Raw genomic sequence first — 22,431 nt, forward strand, 5'->3', positions numbered from 1 at the left:
GATATGATCAAAGGCAGACCAAAAGAAGAAAGAGCATCATCTGCTTAAACACATAATTTTGCAGTTATAAGTTGAGATTTTTTCCAAATTAGTTTTGGGATAATGTACTAGGCAAATACATATTTCCATCTTTCAACATCTTGTTTTGAGATATATAATTGAAAGAACAAGGCTATTTAGATACTTTGAGAAATCGAAGTGATTTAGAGAACCTTACTTGAAAGCTGTAATGGATTTTACAGGAAAACTCCCTATCGTGGAAGCTAAAATAAATAGTACCCAGGTTCTTGTTCTCTTTTTTTGCACCAGTGAGTTTCATGCGCCAATGGATTTATGTCTGCTTATTTCGGTGGCTTTGTGCTAATTTTCCTCCATCAAAGAGGTTAGGACTTTCAGTCAATGATTGACAGTTACCTGGTTGACTTTTATGTACCCATGCCATAATCACAACAAAGATATCAAGCCAATAAATTACATCTGCGGTAGATAAAAACTTTTTGGACACAAGATTTTAACACTAGTGAAGTTAACAAAAGCCAGAGATGCTCTTCCTCGGGGTTTATGTTGTACAATAATCGCAGTAGTTGTAACTCTTAGAAAATTTGATTCTTTTTTATATATATATATATTTTATTTTATTTTAATACAAAACATTCCATCATTCATTAAACAGTGTGTCATCTGGGTACAATTTTTTTGTGTCATAACAGTTAAAGCTTACCACCATATTCATTATTTATATCTACTCTTAGTTTAATATTAATACTTAATACTTAACATATCTATTATCATAACATTTCTCTTCTTAATTTATTTAAACTTTACTATCCATTACTTTCATATTTATTCTCTAATAATTGATAAAATAAATCCCATATATTATAATAATCAGATTCTTTCCCTCTAATTGCAAGTGTCAATCTTATTCATTTCTGCACATTGCAGTATTTTCTTTGTGTGTCTATATTTTTCTTGACTGTACACCGCCTTGAGTCCTACCGGAGAAAGGCGGTATAGAAATATAATAAATAAATAAATAAATAAATAAATAAATAAATAAATAAATAATCACACTAGAAAATTGGATTCTGTAGGACAGCATAGACATTTCAAAGCCAGATGAAATTAAAATGAACGTTCAACACACATCTCTTACACCATGCAACAAATACCTCTAGAGATACAAAGTATAAATCTATCGCCAGCTCTCCAGCAACCCATTTCTCCCAATCAGTTGAATATACCAGGTGTATATTGTAGCCCTAAATACTTGCATGTTACTTTCGTATTATTTTCCAAATTAAATTAAATTACAATTTACAGAAGAAGAAGGAGGAGAAAAAAAAACCCCAAGGCGCTTCTGTGCTCCTGAACGCATGTTTTTTTTTTTAAAAAAAGAATTAAACTCTAGCATGCGCATGGGTTACACTTCCGGTTTGCTCCCCATTCGTACGATCAGGAAACGCCGATGGGCTCCTGCCGAGCGCTCATAGGGCAACCTGGAAGAGAGAGAGGGAGGGAGGGAGGGAGAGAGAGAAAGGAAGAAAGAGAGAGCGCGCTTTCCGTGCCGTTGAAGGGCTGCGAACTTAGCTCCGGAAGTTCAAAGCTGCCCGTCCTTTCTAGCCTCCCGTCTATGGTCGGCGGAGGGAAAGGTTGCGAACGGGCGCTTGCGGGGGGGGGGGGGGCGGCCGCGCGAGGGAGCAAGCAAGCGCGCGCCGGCTGTTGGAGGCGGGACGGCACGAGCGGGTCGAGCGTAGTAGGCCGTGGCTCTTCCCTCCTCCCTCTCCCTCCCTCCCCCTCCCCACACACACCGCCTTGGGGCCGAAGCCCTGATGTGAGCCGGATCGCCGGATCGCCGGACCCAGAAGGCGGAGGCAGAGCACGATGAAGAAGGACGTGAGGATCCTGCTGGTGGGAGAACGTGAGTGAGGGAAGGGAAGGGAAGGGAAAGGGAAAGGGAAGGAGCGGCTGGGAAGGTCAGCCTTGTAGAGGGGACGGGGGGGAAGGGGACTGGGCCGGGGAGACGGGAAGCCGGCTCGCCCCGCTGAATGAGCCAGGTGAGGGCAAGAGCGTGTTTGGCTGGCTTTGAGCTTCAAGGGGCGGAGGACAGGAAGAGTCGATGTTTGCGAAAGGCAAGATCACGCGTGTGTCTTGCCTTCCTTTTTTACTGGGACGGACGGAGGTGTGTGCGGGGGTTTCGGGTGGACTTGGCCGAAAGGTGGCTGGGGAGAAGGAGAAAAGTGTCGGGGCGGAGAACCAGGTGCGGGGATTTAGGCGAAAGTAGGAGAGGGAAAGGACAGCCGGGTATTAGAAAGCAAGAAGAAAACAGAGGATTAAGGGATGCAGTAATGGGATTTTATAGGACCTTGGGGTGGGGGGGAGAGAAACAGGCTGAAGAAGAGGGGGGAACTAGTTTTAGGAGATGCAGAAATTTGAGATTTGAAATTTCAGAGCAAAACTGAAGGGATAAAGGTATATTCTGTAAATGTATTTTTATCTCAGTGGGAAACGGAACTCTTTGGGTATAAGTTTGCTCTAAAATACACTTATTAGGACACCTGCCGAGGAGGGCATAGGCTAGGTAATCTCATCCAAACTCTATTTTGGTGGGCACTCAGAAACTGGTTTATTTTAATTTTTGGGCTTGCCCATTCCTTGGAGGACAGATATGTGCAAGTTAATTTAATCTTTTCACCTGGAAAAGGTGCTTTTCTTTCCTTTCCATCTTTTGTCAGGGCCAGCTCATCTTCTGCTTTTATATTTTGGATCAAAGCTGTTGGTTTTTTTTATACAGTAGCAAGTTGCTGTCACAAGGGCACCAGCTGTCCTTCCTCAAAATAAGACTCATAAAGTTTCCTCACCACCACCACCCCCCAAAAAAAAAACCCAGCTGCTCTTGCTCTTGCTAGTTTTTCATTGATTATTTAAACATAACCTTACTGGAGATCTGGGCCTAAGGCTTTTTGACTCATCTTGGTTCTAAATATGGATTTCAAAACAGGGTTTTGGACAGGTATGTCCAAACTACTGTATGCTCCCTCAGCAGATGTCCTAATAATGTATTTTACAGCAAAATGATTATACACAGAGTTCTATTTTCAACTGAGAAAATATATTTCCTGAAAGTATGCTCCTACGTAAGTAAACTGACAGGGCACCTCAGAAATATATTCGATTCCAGATTTTTTGACTTATAAATTGTTCAATCCCTGACTACTGGTCATTCTGTTTGGGGCTTATCGATGTTATAGTGCAAAATATCTGGCATTCACATGGCTACAGTTAATTCAGATCTAGCTACTTATTTAACTACTCCATCTCTTTGATAATCTGTCCTCTGGCATGCACATTATGCTTGGCTTATTAAGTGTTCTGTACTGTATATGGAATACAGACTATTAGGTCTGTAATTTAAATATGTGGCATGCTACTTATAGGCTGAAGTCTTTGTGAATGCATATTCATTACAGAATGAGCAGCAACCTAATTTGCGTAACAACTTGGGGAAGATTTATTTTCTGATGAGTGTGTCATTAAATGTGCTTTTTTGGGTTGTATGTTAACGAAGAATGATGTGTGAATAGTGTCAGAAAATAGATGACTGGCTGCTACCGTAATACTGTGTAAAGTTACCAAGATTGCTCTGAATGTTAATGACTGATGTCTTGTGAATCAGGGCAATTATGAATTATTGTTGAAATTTGATTGAGGGATTAATTAATTAAAATAGTTTTGATTGATTTGCTATATTTAGAATAGTTCAAGAATTGAGAATTTGGACTTTTCCTTAAAGCTCTGTTAGTGGCATAGATGAGATTTTGGGTGGGAATTGAGAATAATTCTGTTGTGCTTATTTTCTCGTTTGACCCCATCATTTTTTCTTTTAAATTACTTAGAAGACTGTTGCATATGTACCTGCCAGATACTGTGAAATATTTATAAATCAGAAGGAGTTCCTGTTCTCCAAACCAATGTTTTTTTCTCAGGATAGCAACCTGATGCAATCCAGAGATTTTGATCTTGTACAATTATATTTTTTGCTACTAGCCACTATAGGGAGACTAATGGGAGATAAAGTCCAAAACCTCCAGAGGGCATTAGGTCATTTATTTGGGTATGCAGGGTGACATAGTCTTGCACTGAGAATTTACACATATTTAGCTATTAGTTCATTTGTGTGTAGTTTGAATTTCCAGGTCAACGGTGTTAAAAATAATCTCTGAGAATTCAGCCACAGAGAGTGTGTTTTATCTTCTTGGAAGATTTAAATAAAGAATGATTTGTTTAAGAGATTATTATCCTGTCTCCTGTCTTGTTGGTTGGTTGTGGGATCTTGAAAAATGTTTCCTAAAAGCAAGGATTGGGATTTTCATTGTAAAAGCCATAGATAGGGTGGCATTTTGAACTACTTGACTATTCATTTTATGCAGATTGCAAACAACTTTTAAAATCAGAAAAGCTGGTCATGGGCAGCCTGCTGACAATAAAGTACAATTTGAGACAAAGTGTGTTGTCCTCAAATCAAATCCAAATGCATATCTTCTCCTACAATTCTGTTGATTAGACAATAGATCAGACATTGCTATCTGACTAAGCATGAAGAACCTAAATTTAAAACCATCTGAATGTAGGCTGCAAGTGGAATTCTCAAGGACTCTGTGGGTGTGTTTGTGTTTGTATGTGCTTGCCTTGGAGTCAGTGTTGACTCCTGGTGATTGTCTGGACAGATTCCTGCAGTTTTCTTGGCAAGATTGCAGAAATAGTTTGCTATTGCTTTCTTCCTAGGGCTGAAATAGAATGACTGGCCCAAGACCACCCAGCTGATTTTGTATCTAAATCGGGATTAGAATTCATGTTCTCCTGGGTTCTGTCCCAGTGACTTAACCACAACACCAAATTGGCTCTCTCAGAGGGAGTTTTAGCTGCTGGGAACAGTACTGTCAGAAATGCTTCATGTTAGTACATGTGGTTCATACATGTGACAAGACTGTTGCTGCTCAGAAGATTGGTCTGAGACCAAAATTTTCAAGCTGTCCTTTAGCTGTGCTGTGATTTATCTAGTGACTGTTGAAATTGGGAGCCTAAATTTAGAAAATAGAATTCTTATTTAGGGAAATGATGTTTGCCAGGGGGAAAAAAATCTAAGGCATTATTTGACAGGAATAGGGTCATACATACTTATCTTTAGATTGTATTATTTAATTTTTACCATATAGTCTGAAAAAAATACTTTTTTAAAACTTGCATTCTGACATTGTTATAGAACTGTGTCCTGTTAGAGCCAAATTAGTTTCATAACTTTCCATAGCATAGTTTGATTCTAGAAAAACTGGTTTGTCTCACTGCAATTGACAGGTATAAATGTTGATGTAATTTTTTTTTATGATTCCCATAATATGTAGTGCATAATTCCTCTCTTCCCAAGTCCTTTCATATCAACATCAGTTTTTTATTTAGGAGACTGACAATTCTGGAAATATTTTGAGCTGAAATTGTTTTGGAATGTTTCCAGAATGATGAGAACTGTATTGGAATGTAGAGGATCTTTTTTATTTGAAATACTTTGCACACCACTAATTTAAATGTTCCTGAGTGCATTCCTTGCCATATTCCATAAGTTCAGTATAAAATTGAAACATAACAGTGAAGGATCACACATTGAGAGATACAGAGCGTAGTCTGCTAATATACAGGTAGTCCTTGATTTACAACAGTTCATTTAGTGACCGTTCAAAGTTACAACGACACTGAAAAAAGTGACTTATGACCATTTTTCACACTTATGACTGTTGCAGCATCCCCATGGTCACGTGATCAAAACTCAGGCGCTTGGCAACTGACTCATATTTATGACTGTTGCTGTGTCCCAAGGTCATGTGATCAACTTTTGCAACCTTTTGACAAGCAAAATCAATGGGGAAGCCAGATTTACTTAACAACCATGTTTCTAATTTATCAACTGCAGTGAGTCACTTAACAAATGTGGCAAGAACAATAATAAGTGTGGCAGGAAAGGTCGTAAAATGGGATAAAACTCACTTAACAAATATCTCACTTAACAACAGAAATGTGGGACTCAATTGTGGTCATAGACTGAGGACTACCTGTAATTATCAATGTTTTAAGATTCAGGCATGAAAAGATATTAGAAATATACCAATTGTTAAACTATATTTTTAGTTGTGTGCTATGACGCATTTGAAGTTTACTTGTGTGGGCAACTCACGTTTTTTGAAAACAGAATTAGGACATGAGCTACTTTCTGCAAATACCATGCTTCAATTTCAGCAACATTACAGCCAGTTTAACATTTTGGAAAGCTAAAACATGTCACTGTAAACCTTTGCATAACAGAGCCTTTGGACAATTTTTAATAATTTTTATTAAAGCTGTGAAGTGTGGAACGCTAAATCACACCCTTTCTGTGTACTTGGCTTGAATCTGAACAAGTGCCTTACTACCATAGAAAAATACTGTTTGATGATATCAAAGTCCTTTGGATTGATATGTGGTGGTAGTTGCACCCATGTCTACAGATGTATACATTAATGTGTCTCTAAATTTACATTTCTAAAGCAATTGTACAATTTTCATTTGGTGAAAATTCTCAACAGAACATTACAAATCCATAATTTTTAAAACATAGCAAGGTTGTGCCCATTTATGTTTGTTGATTACAAATTACTGGGTAAATTTAAAGCAAAAGAATGATGTGTCTGGTGATAGCGGAACAAATGTTAATGGAAGATTGACTACTCCTTCTGCAGTTGCCTCAAATTTGGGATTGTTTTCACGTATGGGCTTACATATACACCACATAAAGATGTGTCTTTATATGCAGTAAATAGGAACTAAAATTCTGCTTTTCCACAAAGCAGTTTCCATAATGTTTTTGTCTTATGCCACAAAAAGTCATTAATAACCTGAACATTACAATAGAAATGTCTACTTACTGGGTTTTTATTGGTTGATTTTATCCAGGCTGATATATGAACAGAAAGTAAAGGAAATTTTTAAAAAGAAAGGAAAATTATTCTAATCCAGTCTTCACAGGCAAAAAGACATGCTCCTTTTCTTTGTGATTTTGGATAATAAAAAGTAAGCTTGCATTGCCAAGCTCAGTCAAGATATTATCATTATTAATTTTTTATGCTAGTTATATACAAATCAAACATGAAAAAAGATGTCCATATCTCCTAGGGAACTATATGCCCATCTGCAAGAAGATTCAGTGCTCTACCAGTTTTAAGAGTATTAATAGCACTTTTATTTCTGATAGCAAGATTCAACAAGACCTAACTTTAGGAAACTCACAGTCATTTGAATATCCTGTTTGGCCAACAGTCATTTTGCATGAAGTCATTATGCTCATTCAGTTCTTCCTGTCAGACAAAGACTTTAAAAGGCTTTTTAAAAGAAATCTTCGAAAGCTGCAGCATCAAAAGTTTTCTTGGGTCAGAAAGAAGTTAGCTAGCTTTCTCCTATTCTTTCTTACTTAATTGACATAGAATATGTATGTCATTCTGTTCCATTGAAATGACAGTTTTTGGTTTAAATGACAATGTCACATGATATCCACTAGTTGTTTTATAGTTAAATACAGATAGTCCTTGACTTACAACTGCAATTGAGCTCAAAATTTCTGTTGCTAAGTGAAACATTTGTTAAGTGAGTTTTGCCCCATTTTACAACTTTCCTTGACACAATTGTTAAGTGAATCATTGCAGTTGTTAAGTTAGTAATTGTTAAGTGAATCTAGTTTCCCCATTGGTTCTGCTTGTTGGAAGTTCGCAAAAGGTGATCACATGACTCTGGGACACTGCAGTCACCATAAAAATGAGTCAGTTGCCAAGCATCTGAATTTTGATCATGTGACTATGGGGATGCTGCAATGGTCATAAGTGTGAAAAATGATAAGTCACTTTTTTCAATGCCGTTGTAACTTCAAACAGTCATTAAATGAATGGTTGTAAATCAGGGACTACTTGTAGTGAGAATTCTGGGCCATTATTTGTGGTGTTTCTTCCGACACTTCTTAATTTATTCTCAGTCTGAGTTATATAGCAAATACAATTTACTTTTCATTCAAAAATAATATTGGTATAACTCTAAGCCCTGTTTCCGCAGCACACGTAACCTATCCAGCTACTAAACTAATCAGATTTCATTAGAAATGAAAGTAGAGAATAATCACAAAAAGTGGGCCAAAAGTTTCCATTTTGGAATTACATGTGACCCGGACCCCTTTTCCATCAATTCCATGAGCCTTGAAGCTCATGGCTTTTTCCTGATGGAGCTGCCAGCAGCAAGCATTGTTGGGCTACTACAGCAAGCTAATATTATTCATTTGTGTGTATTTATATCACAACTGATTAGATGTAATTAATTTGACTCGGTGCAACACTAGGTATGATTTCCGGCTATGTTTGACCACCTGGAATTTAGTTGAGTAGATCAGTTGATCTGGTTATGATCAATTTCCCAGATATTCTAACCAATCCACAACTGACCTAGTTAACCGTATTGTAGAAAGAAAGTCACAATCAATTGCTATCCTGGTATGTAGCAATCCAGTAGTCTTCAAAAGCGTTGATCAGTGCAGTAATTTGACGAAGTCTTGTTTATTAAATTGAACCCCAGAATTCTTTATTATGAGGATGTTGTAGTTTTAATCTTGTTTGGAAAGGAGTTGTTGTATATCAGGAGTCCCCAACCCTCTGGACCATGGACCAGTACCAGTCTGTGTCCTGTTAGGAACTGAGCTGCACAAGTGAGTGAAGCTTCGTCAACGTATGTGTGGGATCTAGGTAGTGTGCAAATCCATCTCTCCTTCCCCCTCCAGTCAGTGAAAAATTGTTTTCCACAGAACCGGTCCCTGGTACCAAAAAGGTTGGGGACCGCTGCTGTATATTCATGCAAATATATTTTTGTCCTATTAGCTGACCTATATTAAGATTTTCTTTTTAAAAAGTGAGAAAGTTTGTAGAACTCACCTATTGATTGTACTTGCCTTACTTTTATATTTGTCATTTCAATAGCTCTCTTTTTTTAGAAGGGTTTGCCTACAGTTTTATTGCTGTATTACTGGTTAGCAGTACTATTGCTGGTACTAACTCTGACACCATCCCTCACCCCACCACCCCCACCCTGGCCACGAATTACCTATGGAAATCCTTCAGGAATGTTCATCTTCTCAATTTCACAGCCAGAGTTGGGAAGACATCACTTATCATGTCTCTTGTCAGTGAAGAATTTCCTGAAGAGGTAAGTTTTCATGACACTTGATTTTAAAAAAATCCTTGTGAAATTAAATTTCAATTTACTGGACTTTGACGTAACAGATTACACATACAGTGGACAGCATTCTGCTGTGAGTTACATTTGCTAATGATGTTTGATGCAAATTACAGTACATCATTGCCATCATCTGTAAAGGATATCTTTACATAAATTGTATAGTATATAATTGTAAATTATATAAAATCACAATAATTGCATACTTGTCAATATGTGTCCCCTGGTTAATCTATTCATGTTTCACTATACTTTTAAAGCCCTTAATAGAAATACAAAAACTCCAAAAGCATAAGCTTAGAGTCTAATATAAGTATTTGCTTCTAAAAGTATGTATTTTATGCTCTTTTTTCTAGATACACAAAAGAGTGATTTCTTTATAAGCTTTCAAAAATTTATGAAATTATGTAAAGAAATTTGCAAGTTTAATATGTACAAGTTATTTAACAGTTTAACCACTAGAATATATTGCTGCCATTTCTATTTGTAGTTGATATTATGAATAACAAAGTTTCCCACAGTATAACAATATATTTCTGATCATTAGTATGCAAAATGTTATTGCCATAATTTCCATTAGGCTAAAATATGCCAGTATATGAGACTGACTACTGTGATGAATGACTTGATAAAAATCATTGAACATCTGAGAATGGAATGGAGAGCTGTAAGAGTTCCATTGTTATCCATTATGTTCTGTGAAAAAAAATCAATAATAAGGAATATAGTGTTCTAGCTGTTTGCTATCATTTCATATCAAACCACATTAGTCATGGGATTCATTGATTAGAAAGTTGTGTAGCAGAAGTACTTGGAATTGTTAGAAATAGCAATTTATGTAGCAGTCATGAAATGACTTTGGAACGAACTAGATTTTTTTATGGTAAGAAATGCGCAATGTTGAATTTCCGTAATGGAGACTGGCAAAATCAAATAAGGTGGCAAATGGTAAAAGCTTGTATTACTAAACTGGGTTTGTAGTTTCTTGCTTAAAGGGGGGGGGGGTGCATCATAGATAATTGGTCAGTTTCTGCTATTACATGTTACAAACATTGCAATTTATGTAATAATTGAGCATTTAACTAAGATTTCTGCTTTTCATACACCAAGGTTCCTCCACGAGCTGAAGAAATCACTATCCCAGCTGATGTTACCCCAGAAAGAGTGCCAACCCATATAGTGGATTATTCAGGTAATGCCTCTGTTTTTATAAATTAAAAAAGAGACATACATTATGGTTTGGCTGCTCTGGGAATGGAGGCATCGAAGAACAATTCCCTGCTTAGGCAGGAAACCCTACACCACTTCAGACAAATGGTTATCCAACATCTTCTTAAAAACTTCCAGTGTTGGAGCATTCACAACTTCTGGACGCAAGTTGTTCCACTGATTAATTGTTCTAACTGACAGGAAATTTCATCTTAATTCAAGGTTGCTTCTCTTGATTAGTTTCCACCCATTGCTTCCTGTCCTGCCCTCAGGTGCTTTGGAGACTAGCTTGACTCCCTCTTCTTTGTGGCAGCCTCTGAGATATTGGAACACTGCTATCATGTCTCCCCTAGTCCTTTTCATTAAACTAAACATACCCAGTTCCTGCAACTGTTTTGCATATGTTTTAGCCTCCAGTCCCCTAATCATCTTTGTTGCTCTTCTCTGCACTCTTTCTAGAGCCTCATCATCTTTTTTACATTGTGGTGATCAAAACTGGATGCAGTATTCCAAGGCATTATGTAGTGGTATTAACATTCATGTGAACTTGATTCTATCCCTCTGTTTATGCAGCCTAGAACTGTGTTGGCTTTTTTGGCAGCTGCTGCCCACTGCTGACACATATTTAAATGATTGTCCTCTAGGACTCCAAGATCCCTCTCACAGTTACTACTATTGAGCAAGGTACCACATAACTGTACCTGTGCATTTTGTTTTTCTTGCCTAAATGTAGAATCTTACTTTTTTCACCCTTGAATTTCATTTTGTTAGATAGCGCCCAATGTTCAAGTCTGTCAAGATCAGGGGTGAAATGTAAAATTTGTTACTACCGGTTCTGTGAGCGTGGCTTGGTGGTGGTAGGGTAATGTGACTGGGTGGGCGTGGCCAACTTTTTTTTTTTTTTTAACTTTTCAAAGCATTTTTTCTGCAAATGCAAAAAAATGCTTTGAAAAGCCTCTGCCGATCAGGAACACAGCTGGGATCTTCAGAGCCTTTTCAAAGCATTTTTTTAACCACCTCTTCCCCTGAAGAGGTTGCAGAAAAAAATGCTTTAAAAGTCTCTTTGATGATCCCAGCTGAGTTGCCTGATTGTTTTAAAAAATGCTTTGAAAAGTCTTTCTGACGATCAGGCAACTCAGCTGGGATTGTCAGAGAGACTTTTAAAGCATTTTTTTCTGCAACCTCTTCTGGGGAAGAGGTGGTTAAAAAAATGCTTTGAAAAGCCTCTGACGATCCCAGCTGAGCCGCGCGATCATCAGAAGTTTTTTTTTAATTTAAAAAGCATTTTTTCGGCGGAAGAAATTGTAGAAGAAATGCTTTGAAAAGTAAAAAAAAAAAAAAAAAGCCTCTGATGATCGTGCGGCTCAGCTGGGCATGGGATGCGGGGGGGCACAGGGATTTTTGCTTCTGGTTCTCCGAACCACCCACCGCCATCGCTACTGAATTGGGCGATCCAGTCCGAAGCATTTCACCCCTGGTCAAGATCCTTCTGTATCTTAAGCCTATCTTCTGGAGTTTTGGCTATTCCTGCCAGCTTGGTGTCATCTGCAAATTTGATGAGTTCCCCATCTATCTCCTCATCCAAATCATTGATGAAGATGTTGAAGAGCATTGGGCCTAAAACAGAGCCCTGGGGTACTCCACTGCATACTTCCCTCCATGTAGATGCAGTTCCATTGATGACTACACGTTGAGTGCGGTTGGTCAGCCAGTTACAAATCCATCTGGTGGTGATACTGTTTAACCCACATTTTTCTACTTTATATGGTAGTAGGTTATGGACTACTTTGTCAAATGTCTTATTAAAGTCCAAGTAAATTATATCGACAGCATTCTTCTAGTCCACTAATTTTGTCACTTTGTCAAAGAATGCAATAAGATTAATTTGGCATGATCTGTTTTTGACAGGCCAGGGTTATAAGGTCTACTTCTGTTAAATGGACCCATTTCCTCTGACATTTTCCCAACAGAGCCAGTATTTTCTGGCAGCATTCTAGGTGTCATGAAGCAGATGAAATGGGGATATATATATATATTTAGATAGGAAGATCATGGAGAAGATGCATGGCAGCTGAATTATGAAATAACTATAAAATGGCCAGGTGTCAATCTGTCATCTGTTTGTAACTATTAAGCACTAGGTATTTAGGATTCTAATATAGGGAATTTAGAGTCCACCCAATGTAAAGCAAACCTAGAATTGCCTATTATAATAATCTGCATCCATATGATGAAAGTGGTGCTTCATACATTTTGTTCAATATTGATAAATATTCTCTACTTTTTAGTCTGGAGAAACATCCAAATTAATATCAATATATCCATTTAGGATACTACTTGGCATGAAGAGAAATCCCAGCTTGTTTCTTTAATCTTACATATGTGCATTGCCATACAGCATATCAGTGCACTTCAGAATTTTTCTTGAAAATTGAGATACTGAATTGAAAATTGGAAAGTATAAAGGTTGTCCTTGACTTAACAACCATTTGTTTAATGGCCATTTGAAGTTACAGTGCCATTGAAAAAGTGACTTATGACTGGTTTTCATACTTATGGCTGTTGCAGCATCCCCATTGTCATGTGATCAAAATTCAGGCACTTGGCAACTAGCATGTATTTTTGACAGTTGAAGTGTCCTGGAGTCATGTGATCACCATTTGTAACCATCCCAGCCGGCTTCCGACAAGCAAAGTCAATGAGAGAAGCTGGAAAAGTCAATGGGGGAAGCACTACTTTACCAAACATCACTTTCTTAGAAGTGACCTTGTATTTTTTTTTCTATTAAATTCATTTATAAGATGTAGTAAATGCAGAACGTCCCTATTTGTCAAATTATTTTTAAGATTAGTGGCAAGAAAATAACTTGGTGGAAGTTCATTTGTTATCCTCGCTCTGATAATTCTTTATTGCGACATTTTGTCATAAAACCTTGGTTTTACGGCACTTGATTTAACAGATTTTACATTTAGCAGATTTTTTTATTTTTTTTTATTAGTGTTTTATTGTAAAAAGTTATAATGATACAATTCTTATCCATCCGGTTACATAGTATGGAAAAAGAAATAAATGCATATTACATTTACATAATTACATATTAAATATTTGTAGATAGTTTTTGCAGACCAGATACATAGTAAAACATAGCAATAAGCAAAGGAAGAGACTTGTCATCTTATATCATTTACAACGTATATATATATATCTTTAATAATCTTCTGCTTTAAATTAGTGAATACATAAGTTTTGTCTCCTGCTTTTCCATGTACCCTCTCCTTGCCATCTTATTCTTCCTACCATCCCCCCTACGTCTTTTCTTGGTATTTGTTCTGGTCTCTTTTCCCTTTTATTTCGATTTCCTCTTCTCTAGCCACCGGTACCACTTGTCCCATACGCTGTAATAGTCCGAATCAGCTCTGTCATTAATTTCTAATGTTAGTTTGTTCATCTCGGCACAATCCATTATTTTGCCAATTACTTGTTCCTCAGTCGGGATTATTTTCTCTTTCCACTGTTGAGCGAAGGCGATTCTTGCTGCTGTTATTATATGCAATGCCAAATGTTTCTTCGTTTTTGTCATTTCCTTCTTAAGAATTCCCAGGAGAAGTATTTTAGGATCTAATTCAAAGGTTTCACCTATTATTTCTGAAAGCCAATTACCTATCCTCTTCCAGTACTTTTTTGCTTGCGGGCACGTCCACCAGCAATGGTAAAAGGTACCTTGCTGGTGTGTGCACTTCCAACACTTTGGGTTTGAGTTCGGGAAAATCTTAGCAATTCTAGCAGGTGCTAGATGCCACCTATAAATCATCTTATACTGGTTTTCTTTATAGGTGGTTGCCTTGGTGAGCTTTATGTTGATGTTCCATAATTGATCCCATTCTTCCAGATTTATATTTTTCCCGATATTTTTTGCCCATGCTAGCATTGGGCCTTTAACTACTTCTTCCATCAGATCATATTCTACTAAGTAGTTATATGTTTTGGCTAATAATTTATTATCTGTACCCATCCAAATTTTATCAAAATCTTTGCTTCCCATTTCTATACCATATTGTACTTTATCTTGTTTGTGTCTTGATTTTATCTGTGCATATGTCCACCATTCAATACAAATGCCTTGTTCTTTTAATTGTTCTAGTGTTTTGAGATTCCCTGCCTCATCTAGTATTTCTTTGTATTTTACAGTTTTACCATAGTCCAAAACGTTTGGGTAAATTATCGCCTCCATGGTTGAAAGCCAGCTGGGGATTTTAGTGTAATGTTTCCGTCTTATTTCATCCCATGTTGATTTCAGTGTATCCCTCAATTTATGTTTATTGAAATATGTTTTGGTTTTTTTTTTCCCGGTTTCCCATAAATAGGCATGCCAACCCACCTGAAGATCGTGCCCTTCTAATGTTAGAATTCTTTTGTTCGCTAGCGTCGCCCATTCTTTTAGCCATACAAGGATTGCTGCCTTATGGTATGTTTCCCATATTGGTAATCCTAGCCCTCCCCTATTTTTTTTATCTTGTAAGCTCCTAATTGCTATTCTTGGTTTTTTCCCTCCCCATATAAACTTCCTAATAATGGCATTGAGTTCACTAAAAAAATTTTTATCTAATTTGATTGGTGCTGTTTGGAATAAAAACAGTAATTTGGGTAAAATGCTCATTTTTATTGTCGCTATCCTCCCGAGAAAGGAGATTTGCAACTTCCCCCACTTCTCTAGATCTTGTTTTATGCTTTTTACCAGGGGGATATAATTGTCTTCTTTGAGAGCCAGGTACTTTGTTGAAATCCATACTCCCAGATATTTAACTTTTTTCACAATTTGAATTCCCATAGATTCCTCCAGGATTTCTTTTTGGTTTTCCGTCATATTTTTAGTGAGCATTTTAGTTTTAGATTTGTTTAATTTTAGTCCTGCTACTTCTCCATATTTGTCAAGTATTTCCAATATTTGTATACCAGTTTCGACCGGTTCTTCCATAATTAGGACAACGTCGTCCGCAAACGCTTGAACTTTATATGTTTCCTTCCTTATTTTGAGCCCTTTAATTTGATCGCTCTCTCTGATCTTCTTCAGTAGCACTTCCAGTGCCAGTATGTACAAAAGTGGTGACATTGGGCATCCCTGTCTTACTCCTTTGCTAATCTGAAATGTTTTGGTGAGTTCACCATTTACTAAAATATTGGCCCTTTGCTTCTCATAAATCGTGTTTATTGTATTTGTGAAATTTTGTCCAAATCCCATTATGTTCAGTTGTTGCTTTATAAACTCCCAATTCAGATTATCGAAGGCCTTCTGTGCATCTAAAAAGACTAATGCTACCTCTTTTTCCGGATGCTCCTCATAATATTCTAGCACATCCAGAATCGTCCTAGTGTTGTTCCTTATTTGCCTCCCTGGGAGGAACCCGTTCTGGTCACTGTGTATTATCTTGTTTAGAATTCTTTTTAATCTTTCCGCTAATATGTTCATGTATATTTTGTAATCCGTGTTAAGAAGTGAGATTGGCCTATAATTCTGTATCAATTTGGTGTCCGATCCCTCTTTTGGTAAAAGTATAATGTGGGCCTCTCTCCAGGATTCTGGTATTTTGTTTTTCATTAGGGCCTCATTAAAAATTTGGAGCAATCTTGGGAGTAGGATATCTTCTAATTCTGAATTTTTATATAGTTCCCCTGGGAATCCGTCCGGGCCTGGAGATTTGTTCTTTTTCAATTTGGCAATTGCAGTCTTTACCTCTGTCAATGTAATCTCTTTGTTTAACAACTCTTTTTCCTCCTCTCCAATCTGTGGCATTCCCTCCTCCAATAAATATTGTTTTACTCTCTCTTTGGATATATCCTCTTCCTTATATAAAGATGCGTAGAAGTCGTATGCTATCTCCTGTTTCTTTTCTTCCTTAGTTGTGGTATGACCTTCAGTGTCTACAAGTTGAAGAATAATTCCTTTCTCTCTCTCCTTTTTAATTCTATAGGATAACCACCTTCCTGGCTTGTTGGCATTCTCAAAGTAATATTGTTTTGTTCTCTTAATATTAAATGCAAGTTTTTCTTGGTCCATTATATTTAATTTATGACGAATGTTCATCCAATTTACTTTTGTTGTTTCGTTGTCAGGGTTTAATTGGGCCTCTTTCTCTGCCTTCGCCAGTTCTTCTAACAATATTCTTAGGGATTCTCTCCTCTCTTTATTTCTGAATGCTCCATAAGATATCATTAGGCCTCTTAAATAGGCCTTCATCGTGTCCCAGATTATCCCCCGGTTCGTTGATTCTTTTTCATTTTCTTCAAAAAAAATTCCTAATTCCCTCTTGACTCTGTCGATATTTTTCTTGTCTCGTAGAAATTGTGTATTCATTCTCCATCTTGTGTTTTTCCTCTTATATGTACCCTTCCATCTAATTTCCAGTGGATTGTGATCTGCCCAGGTATTAGGTAATATTTCCACTGACTCAATGTCCATACCCAAGTTCCTGCTTGCCCACATCATGTCTATTCTGGACCATGATTTGTTGGGATTAGAATAGAAGGTATACTGTCTCTTGTTGGGGTGTAGTGTTCGCCACATATCCACGAGATTTAATTCATCAACTAAGTCGAAGAAGGTTTTTGGTAAGTTTTTTCTCATTTTCTTTTGACCTCTGGGTCTTTTGTGATCTTTATACGCATCGACCACTCCGTTGAAGTCCCCAATAATGCAGATATTGTTATTGTCCAGTCGTCTTATTATATCTCTTGTTTTACTATAGAACTCTTTCAGATTTTTATTTGGGGCATAGATTGCTGCTATTAAGATTGTCGAGTTACCCCTCTCAGTTTCGACAATTAGTAATCTCCCTTTAGGGTCTGCATACTTCAGTTCTGTCTTCATCTCTTTTCTAATATATAGTGCCACTCCTCTTTTTTTTTTCGTAGCTAGAGAGGTATACAAATTCCCCAATTTTTTATGTTCCAAATATTTTATGTGGTCTTGTTTAATATGTACCTCCTGAAGGCATACTATATCTACCTTTTGGGTAACTAATTTGTTAAAGAAAATTTTTCTTTTTTTATGATTGTTAAGTCCATTTACATTAATTGATAAGATTTTCCAGTCCTCCATCCTTTTTGCCTTCTGTTGCTTTACTTAAATTTGATATTAGTGTTAGCTCGAACTGCTCTTTGAGGCCTTTGTTTTTTTCCTGCTTCTCTTCTTTCTTTCTCTTCCTTTTCTTTCTCGCCTAAGCTCTCTTTTCCCGTCAAAACCTCCTCCTGGGAGCTTCTCTGAATGGGTTCTTCTTCTGTAGTACCAGCTTCCAATTCCTCTTTACTACTTTGCTCGTCTTCTGACCCTCTCAAGTGGTCAAGGAATTCTTGTGCCTCCACCAGACTATTTATTTTAATCCTCCTTCCTTGCCAGGTGATCAGCATACCCTCTGGCAAGGTCCATCTAAAAAGTATATTCCTTTTATTTAGCTGAGAGGCCAGGAATCTGTAGTCTCTTCTTTGTTCTCTCACCCGCCTCGGCACTTGCTTCAGGACAATCACCTCCTTTTCCTTGTAATTGATCGGTTCTTCTTTTACCATTTTATAAAAGAGATCTTTGACTTTCTTGCGTGCGAACCTTATGTGTACCTCTCTGGGTAGATTGTTCCGTCTGGCGTAGTTAGTCTGTATTCTATAGACCTCATCCAGTTCTTTTATTATGTCATTTGAGTCCTGTTGGAGCACCTCCGCTATTATTTCGGCCATTACTTGGCCTAAATTTTCGTCCTTGTCCTCTATAACGTTTTGGAAGCGCAAGTAGAAAGAGGCCTTGTCCATTTCCAATTGTACTATCGCTTCCTCCAGATCCCTATTCTGGGCATTAATTTTTGATCTACTGTTTCTAAGTCTTTCTCTTGTTGTTCCACTTTAGATTCTATTTTGCCTATTCTCCGTTCGTTATTTGCAATAGCTTGTTGTATATCACCTATTTTCTGGTCAATGCCTTGTATATCTGTTTTGATTTCCTGGTGGTTATTGGTCATTTTTTCTTGCATTAAGAGCATTGTCTCTTGAATCATTACTAGTGATGCCTGCATCGCTTGCATTGTTGGAATCACTGATGCCTTCTCAGCTTTTGGTAGCCCTTCCGTCGATTTCAGAGTTGCAGGGGACGACATTGTAATTGTGGGACTTGGAACGCTAGGGGTTATTTTCTTTCCTGTTTTTGCCACAGTGGATGTAAGACTTGTCATCTCCCTAAGCACTTTCGCCTGTTCTTTGACTATCCTTTCTATGTTCCTCCACACTGTCATCCACTAGTTACCTTCCCTTGCTTGGTTAACAATACTGAAGAAAAGAGTGTTTTTAAAACTATTCCCAATTCACCAGACAGGTAGAAATAAGGTTTTTGACCTTCCCTCCGCTATGCTACCCACAACTTGGCTTTGTTAACTATTCCTTATTTGGAAGCAGCGTTTCTGGTTTGGCTCAATTCTTAATTAACAATTAATTGGGTTCTCGAATCTTAGAGACCTTTCAATACCAATACAAATGATCGTTAGAATAATACTCAATATCCAGTCATTAAGCACTTAATTAATTAGTGTTATAGATTAAATCACTGTTTTATAAAAATTCATCCTTAAGCATATTAATAATCTTAGACAGAATAATCAATCAAAAATCAGAGAAAAAGAACAAAATAGCTAATAACTAAATAATAGATATATAAATAGGTAAATAGGTAAATAGTTAAATAGTTAGATAGGTATATATATAAATGGGTCAATAGATAGATAAGTAAAAAAAATAAAAGATAAAAAATAGTACGTTCTAGTATATCTATGCTAATATTTATATATATTAATAGAATGTATTATATATATTGATTAATTCATTTTATTATATTACTACTTTTAATACCCTAAATATCTATAGGCTTTAAATACTTTAAATACTTATATAAATATTATAAATACTTTAAATGTGTAAAGAGAGAGAGGAAAAAAAAAGGAACAAATATATATATATTGTGATTTTAGACTATTTTTAAGATAATAACAAAATGCATTAATATAAGTTTAAATTCTAATCCTCTTAGTCCCTTCAAGTGCCACCCTTATTGAAGTTTATTATTGGAAAGTATATTAATTACTGCACCCTTCTGCTTCTCGCTTCTTCAAAAACTTCAACTCCTTGTAAAAGTTAATTTAATTGTTCTGTTAATCCTCTTCCTGGTGCTTCTTCCTTCCTCTCTAGCTTTTCGCTGTTCTTCTCGTTGGTATTAAGTATGGTTGCACTTCTGGTCCTAAATTTCCGGTCGATCTCCTCAGTCAGCAAAATCTCTTCTCCACGTCCTCCAAGCTCAATCTGTACAGCAAATTAAATCCAAAAGGATCGTTGGTCTTACCTGATACGTTCCTTCTCGTTGAGTGGAGACAGCAGCCAGCGTGGGTAGTGTCCATCCAATCAGCTTGAAGGACTGAGCCTGCCAATTATTCTTAGTCCCGCCCCTGTTGCCGGGCAGGCCAGCTTTGGCGAAGACTGGAAGACAGACTCGGTGTGTGGGACAAAGAAGAAAGGCAAGATAGAAAGACAGAAAAATGCCGAGTCCAGCTCAAGAAAAAGAAAAAGGGAGGGTCTGGCTGCTGTCTCCACTCAACGAGAAGGAACGTATCAGGTAAGACCAACGATCCTTCTCCATTGAGAGTGGAGACAGCAGCCAGCATGGGACATACCCAAGTTCACTGTCCCGATGTCAGGGGGGGATCACGCTGGACCGCATTGTCCTCTCCGGCAACAACCCGTTGTAGAACCCGACGACCGAAGGAGGCTTCGGCCGACGCAAACTGGTCGAGTTTGTAGTGCCGGATGAAAGGGCTAGGAGAAGTCCATGTGGCTGCTCTACAAATTTCTAGCAAGGGAGCCTGTGTTGCCCAAGCTGCCGTCGTAGCCGCGCTTCTGGTGGAGTGAGCTGTCAAACCTGAAGGCCGTGGAAGAGATCTAACGCCATATGCTGTGGCAATCGTCTGGCGAATCCAGCGACCGATAGTTGAAGACGAGACCTTACTGCCTTGAGATGTAGGTAAAAAGGAGACAAACAGCGACTCCGAACGACGGAAAGGGGCTGTCCTCTTTAGATAAATTCGCAGAGCCCGACGAACATCTAGGTAGTGCCAACGACGTTCCCAAGGATGAGAAAGCCGGGGACAGAAATTTGGCAGAACCAGCTCCTGAGCACGATGGAAGATGGAATTCACCTTCGGCACAAATGTAGGGTCCAAACGGAGCACCACTCGGTCTGCGTGGAAAACACAAAGGTCCGAACGGGTGGACAGAGCGGCGAGCTCGGATATGCGGCGAGCCGAAGTGATGGCCACTAGGAAGGCAACCTTGCAGGTGAGAAGTCTGAGACTGGTAGTTCGAAGTGGCTCGTACGGCGGGCTCGTAAGAGATTGTAAGACCAGGGGGAGATCCCAGGTCGGGTAGCGATGTAGAACAGGAGGACGTATGTTCTTTGCTCCCCGGAGGAAACGCCGGACCAAAGGATGGTGAGCCAGAGACGGCAAGGAACCGCAGGTAAGTACTGAAGATAAAGCCGCAATGTGACGGCGGAGAGTGTTGGGGGAGAGACCTTGGGAGAGGCCCTTCTGCAAAAACATCAGAATATGTATAATAGACGGTTGTAAGGGCGAGACACCGACCTGATTACACCAGCTGAAGAAACTCCGCCAGGTGGCAGAGTAAATGCATTCCGTAGAAGGCCGTCGGGAGGATAGCAAGGTGTGCACAACATCTGCCGGAATTCAAACCTCTCTCAAAGAGCGCCGCTCAACCTCCAGGCGGTTAGATTGAGCCAAGCCGGGTCTGGGTGCCTCAGAACGCCTTGTGAAAGTATGTTGTCCGAGAGAGGAATGCGCCATGATGGGGTCACCGAGAGGGACACGAGGTCCGCAAACCAGGGTCTCCGAGGCCAATGAGGAGCCACAAGGATCACTTCCGCCCGCTCGGATAGAATCTTGCGAATGACCCTGGGAAGGAGAGCCGTCGGGGGAAATGCGTACAGAAGGCCCGACGGCCAAGGAGTTCGAAGAGCGTCGACGCCGGCTGCTTGAGGATGAGGGTATCGCGAGAAGAACAGAGGAAGTTGGGAGTTCTCGTAAGTCGCGAACAGGTCGATCACAGGATGGCCGAAGCGGAGAGACAGCTCCTGGAAGAGTAGCGGGAGGAGCCGCCATTCCGCATTGTCTATTTGACGACGACTCAACCAGTCCGCTTGAACATTCTGAACCCCGGAAATGTGTTCCGCCCGAAGGGAGCAGAGATGACGCTCTGCCCAGATCCCCAACGCGACTGCCAGGGTCAGAAGGGACTTCGATCTGGTGCCCCCCAATTTGTTCAAATGAGCCTTTGCGGCGACATTGTCCGTGAGGACGAGGACATGAGCACCGGAAACCAGACTGCGGAACGACTTTAGAGCCAAGAAGACAGCTTTCAGTTCCAGCCAATTGATGGGATGTCGAGCTTCCGAGGGATTCCATGTTCCTTGGGCCAGGAGACCTTGGCAATGGGCTCCCCAGCCCAGGAGACTGGCATCTGTCGTCACCACCACCCTCGCGGACTCGAGGAAGAAACAACCTGTCGAGAGAGCGGGAGAACGCCACCACCGAAGAGATCTTCGTACTGCAGGAGGGAGGGGGATCGGCTTCGATGAAGTGCCTCTGCCGGCCTTCTGCAAGGGTAAGAGAAACCATTGGAGTTCCCTGGCGTGCAGCTGAGCCCAGGGAACGATGGCTATCGCCGATATCATCTTACCTAAGAGTTGAGACAAAACATATGGGGAAACCACCCGACTCCCTTCAACCCGGGACACCAACTGCCTCAGACTAGCTTGTCTATCTGGAGAAAGGAAAACTTTGCCCTGAACCGAGTCAATCAGGGCACCCAAATGCACTAATCTAGTGGAGG

At 39.0% G+C, this 22,431-nt stretch overlaps 1 protein-coding gene across 3 annotated transcripts in view; it reads left to right on the plus strand.

Moving 5' to 3' along the window:
- Positions 1–1,415: 1,415 nt before the first annotated feature.
- RHOT1 (ras homolog family member T1) overlaps positions 1,416–22,431 on the plus strand; it is a 63,273-nt gene continuing 42,257 nt past the window's right edge. For all 3 annotated transcript variants that reach the window (XM_034412520.3, XM_034412522.3, XM_034412518.3), the window contains exons 1-3: positions 1,416–1,921; positions 9,206–9,264; positions 10,405–10,486. In XM_034412520.3, the coding sequence (XP_034268411.2) occupies positions 1,885–1,921; positions 9,206–9,264; positions 10,405–10,486 (178 nt within the window). In that variant the 5' untranslated portion in view covers positions 1,416–1,884. The remainder of the gene's footprint in view (positions 1,922–9,205; positions 9,265–10,404; positions 10,487–22,431) is intronic.

This window comes from Pantherophis guttatus, chromosome 2, assembly GCF_059756535.1.
Source record: "Pantherophis guttatus breed Tessera chromosome 2, ASM5975653v1, whole genome shotgun sequence".
Lineage (NCBI taxonomy): Eukaryota > Metazoa > Chordata > Lepidosauria > Squamata > Colubridae > Pantherophis > Pantherophis guttatus.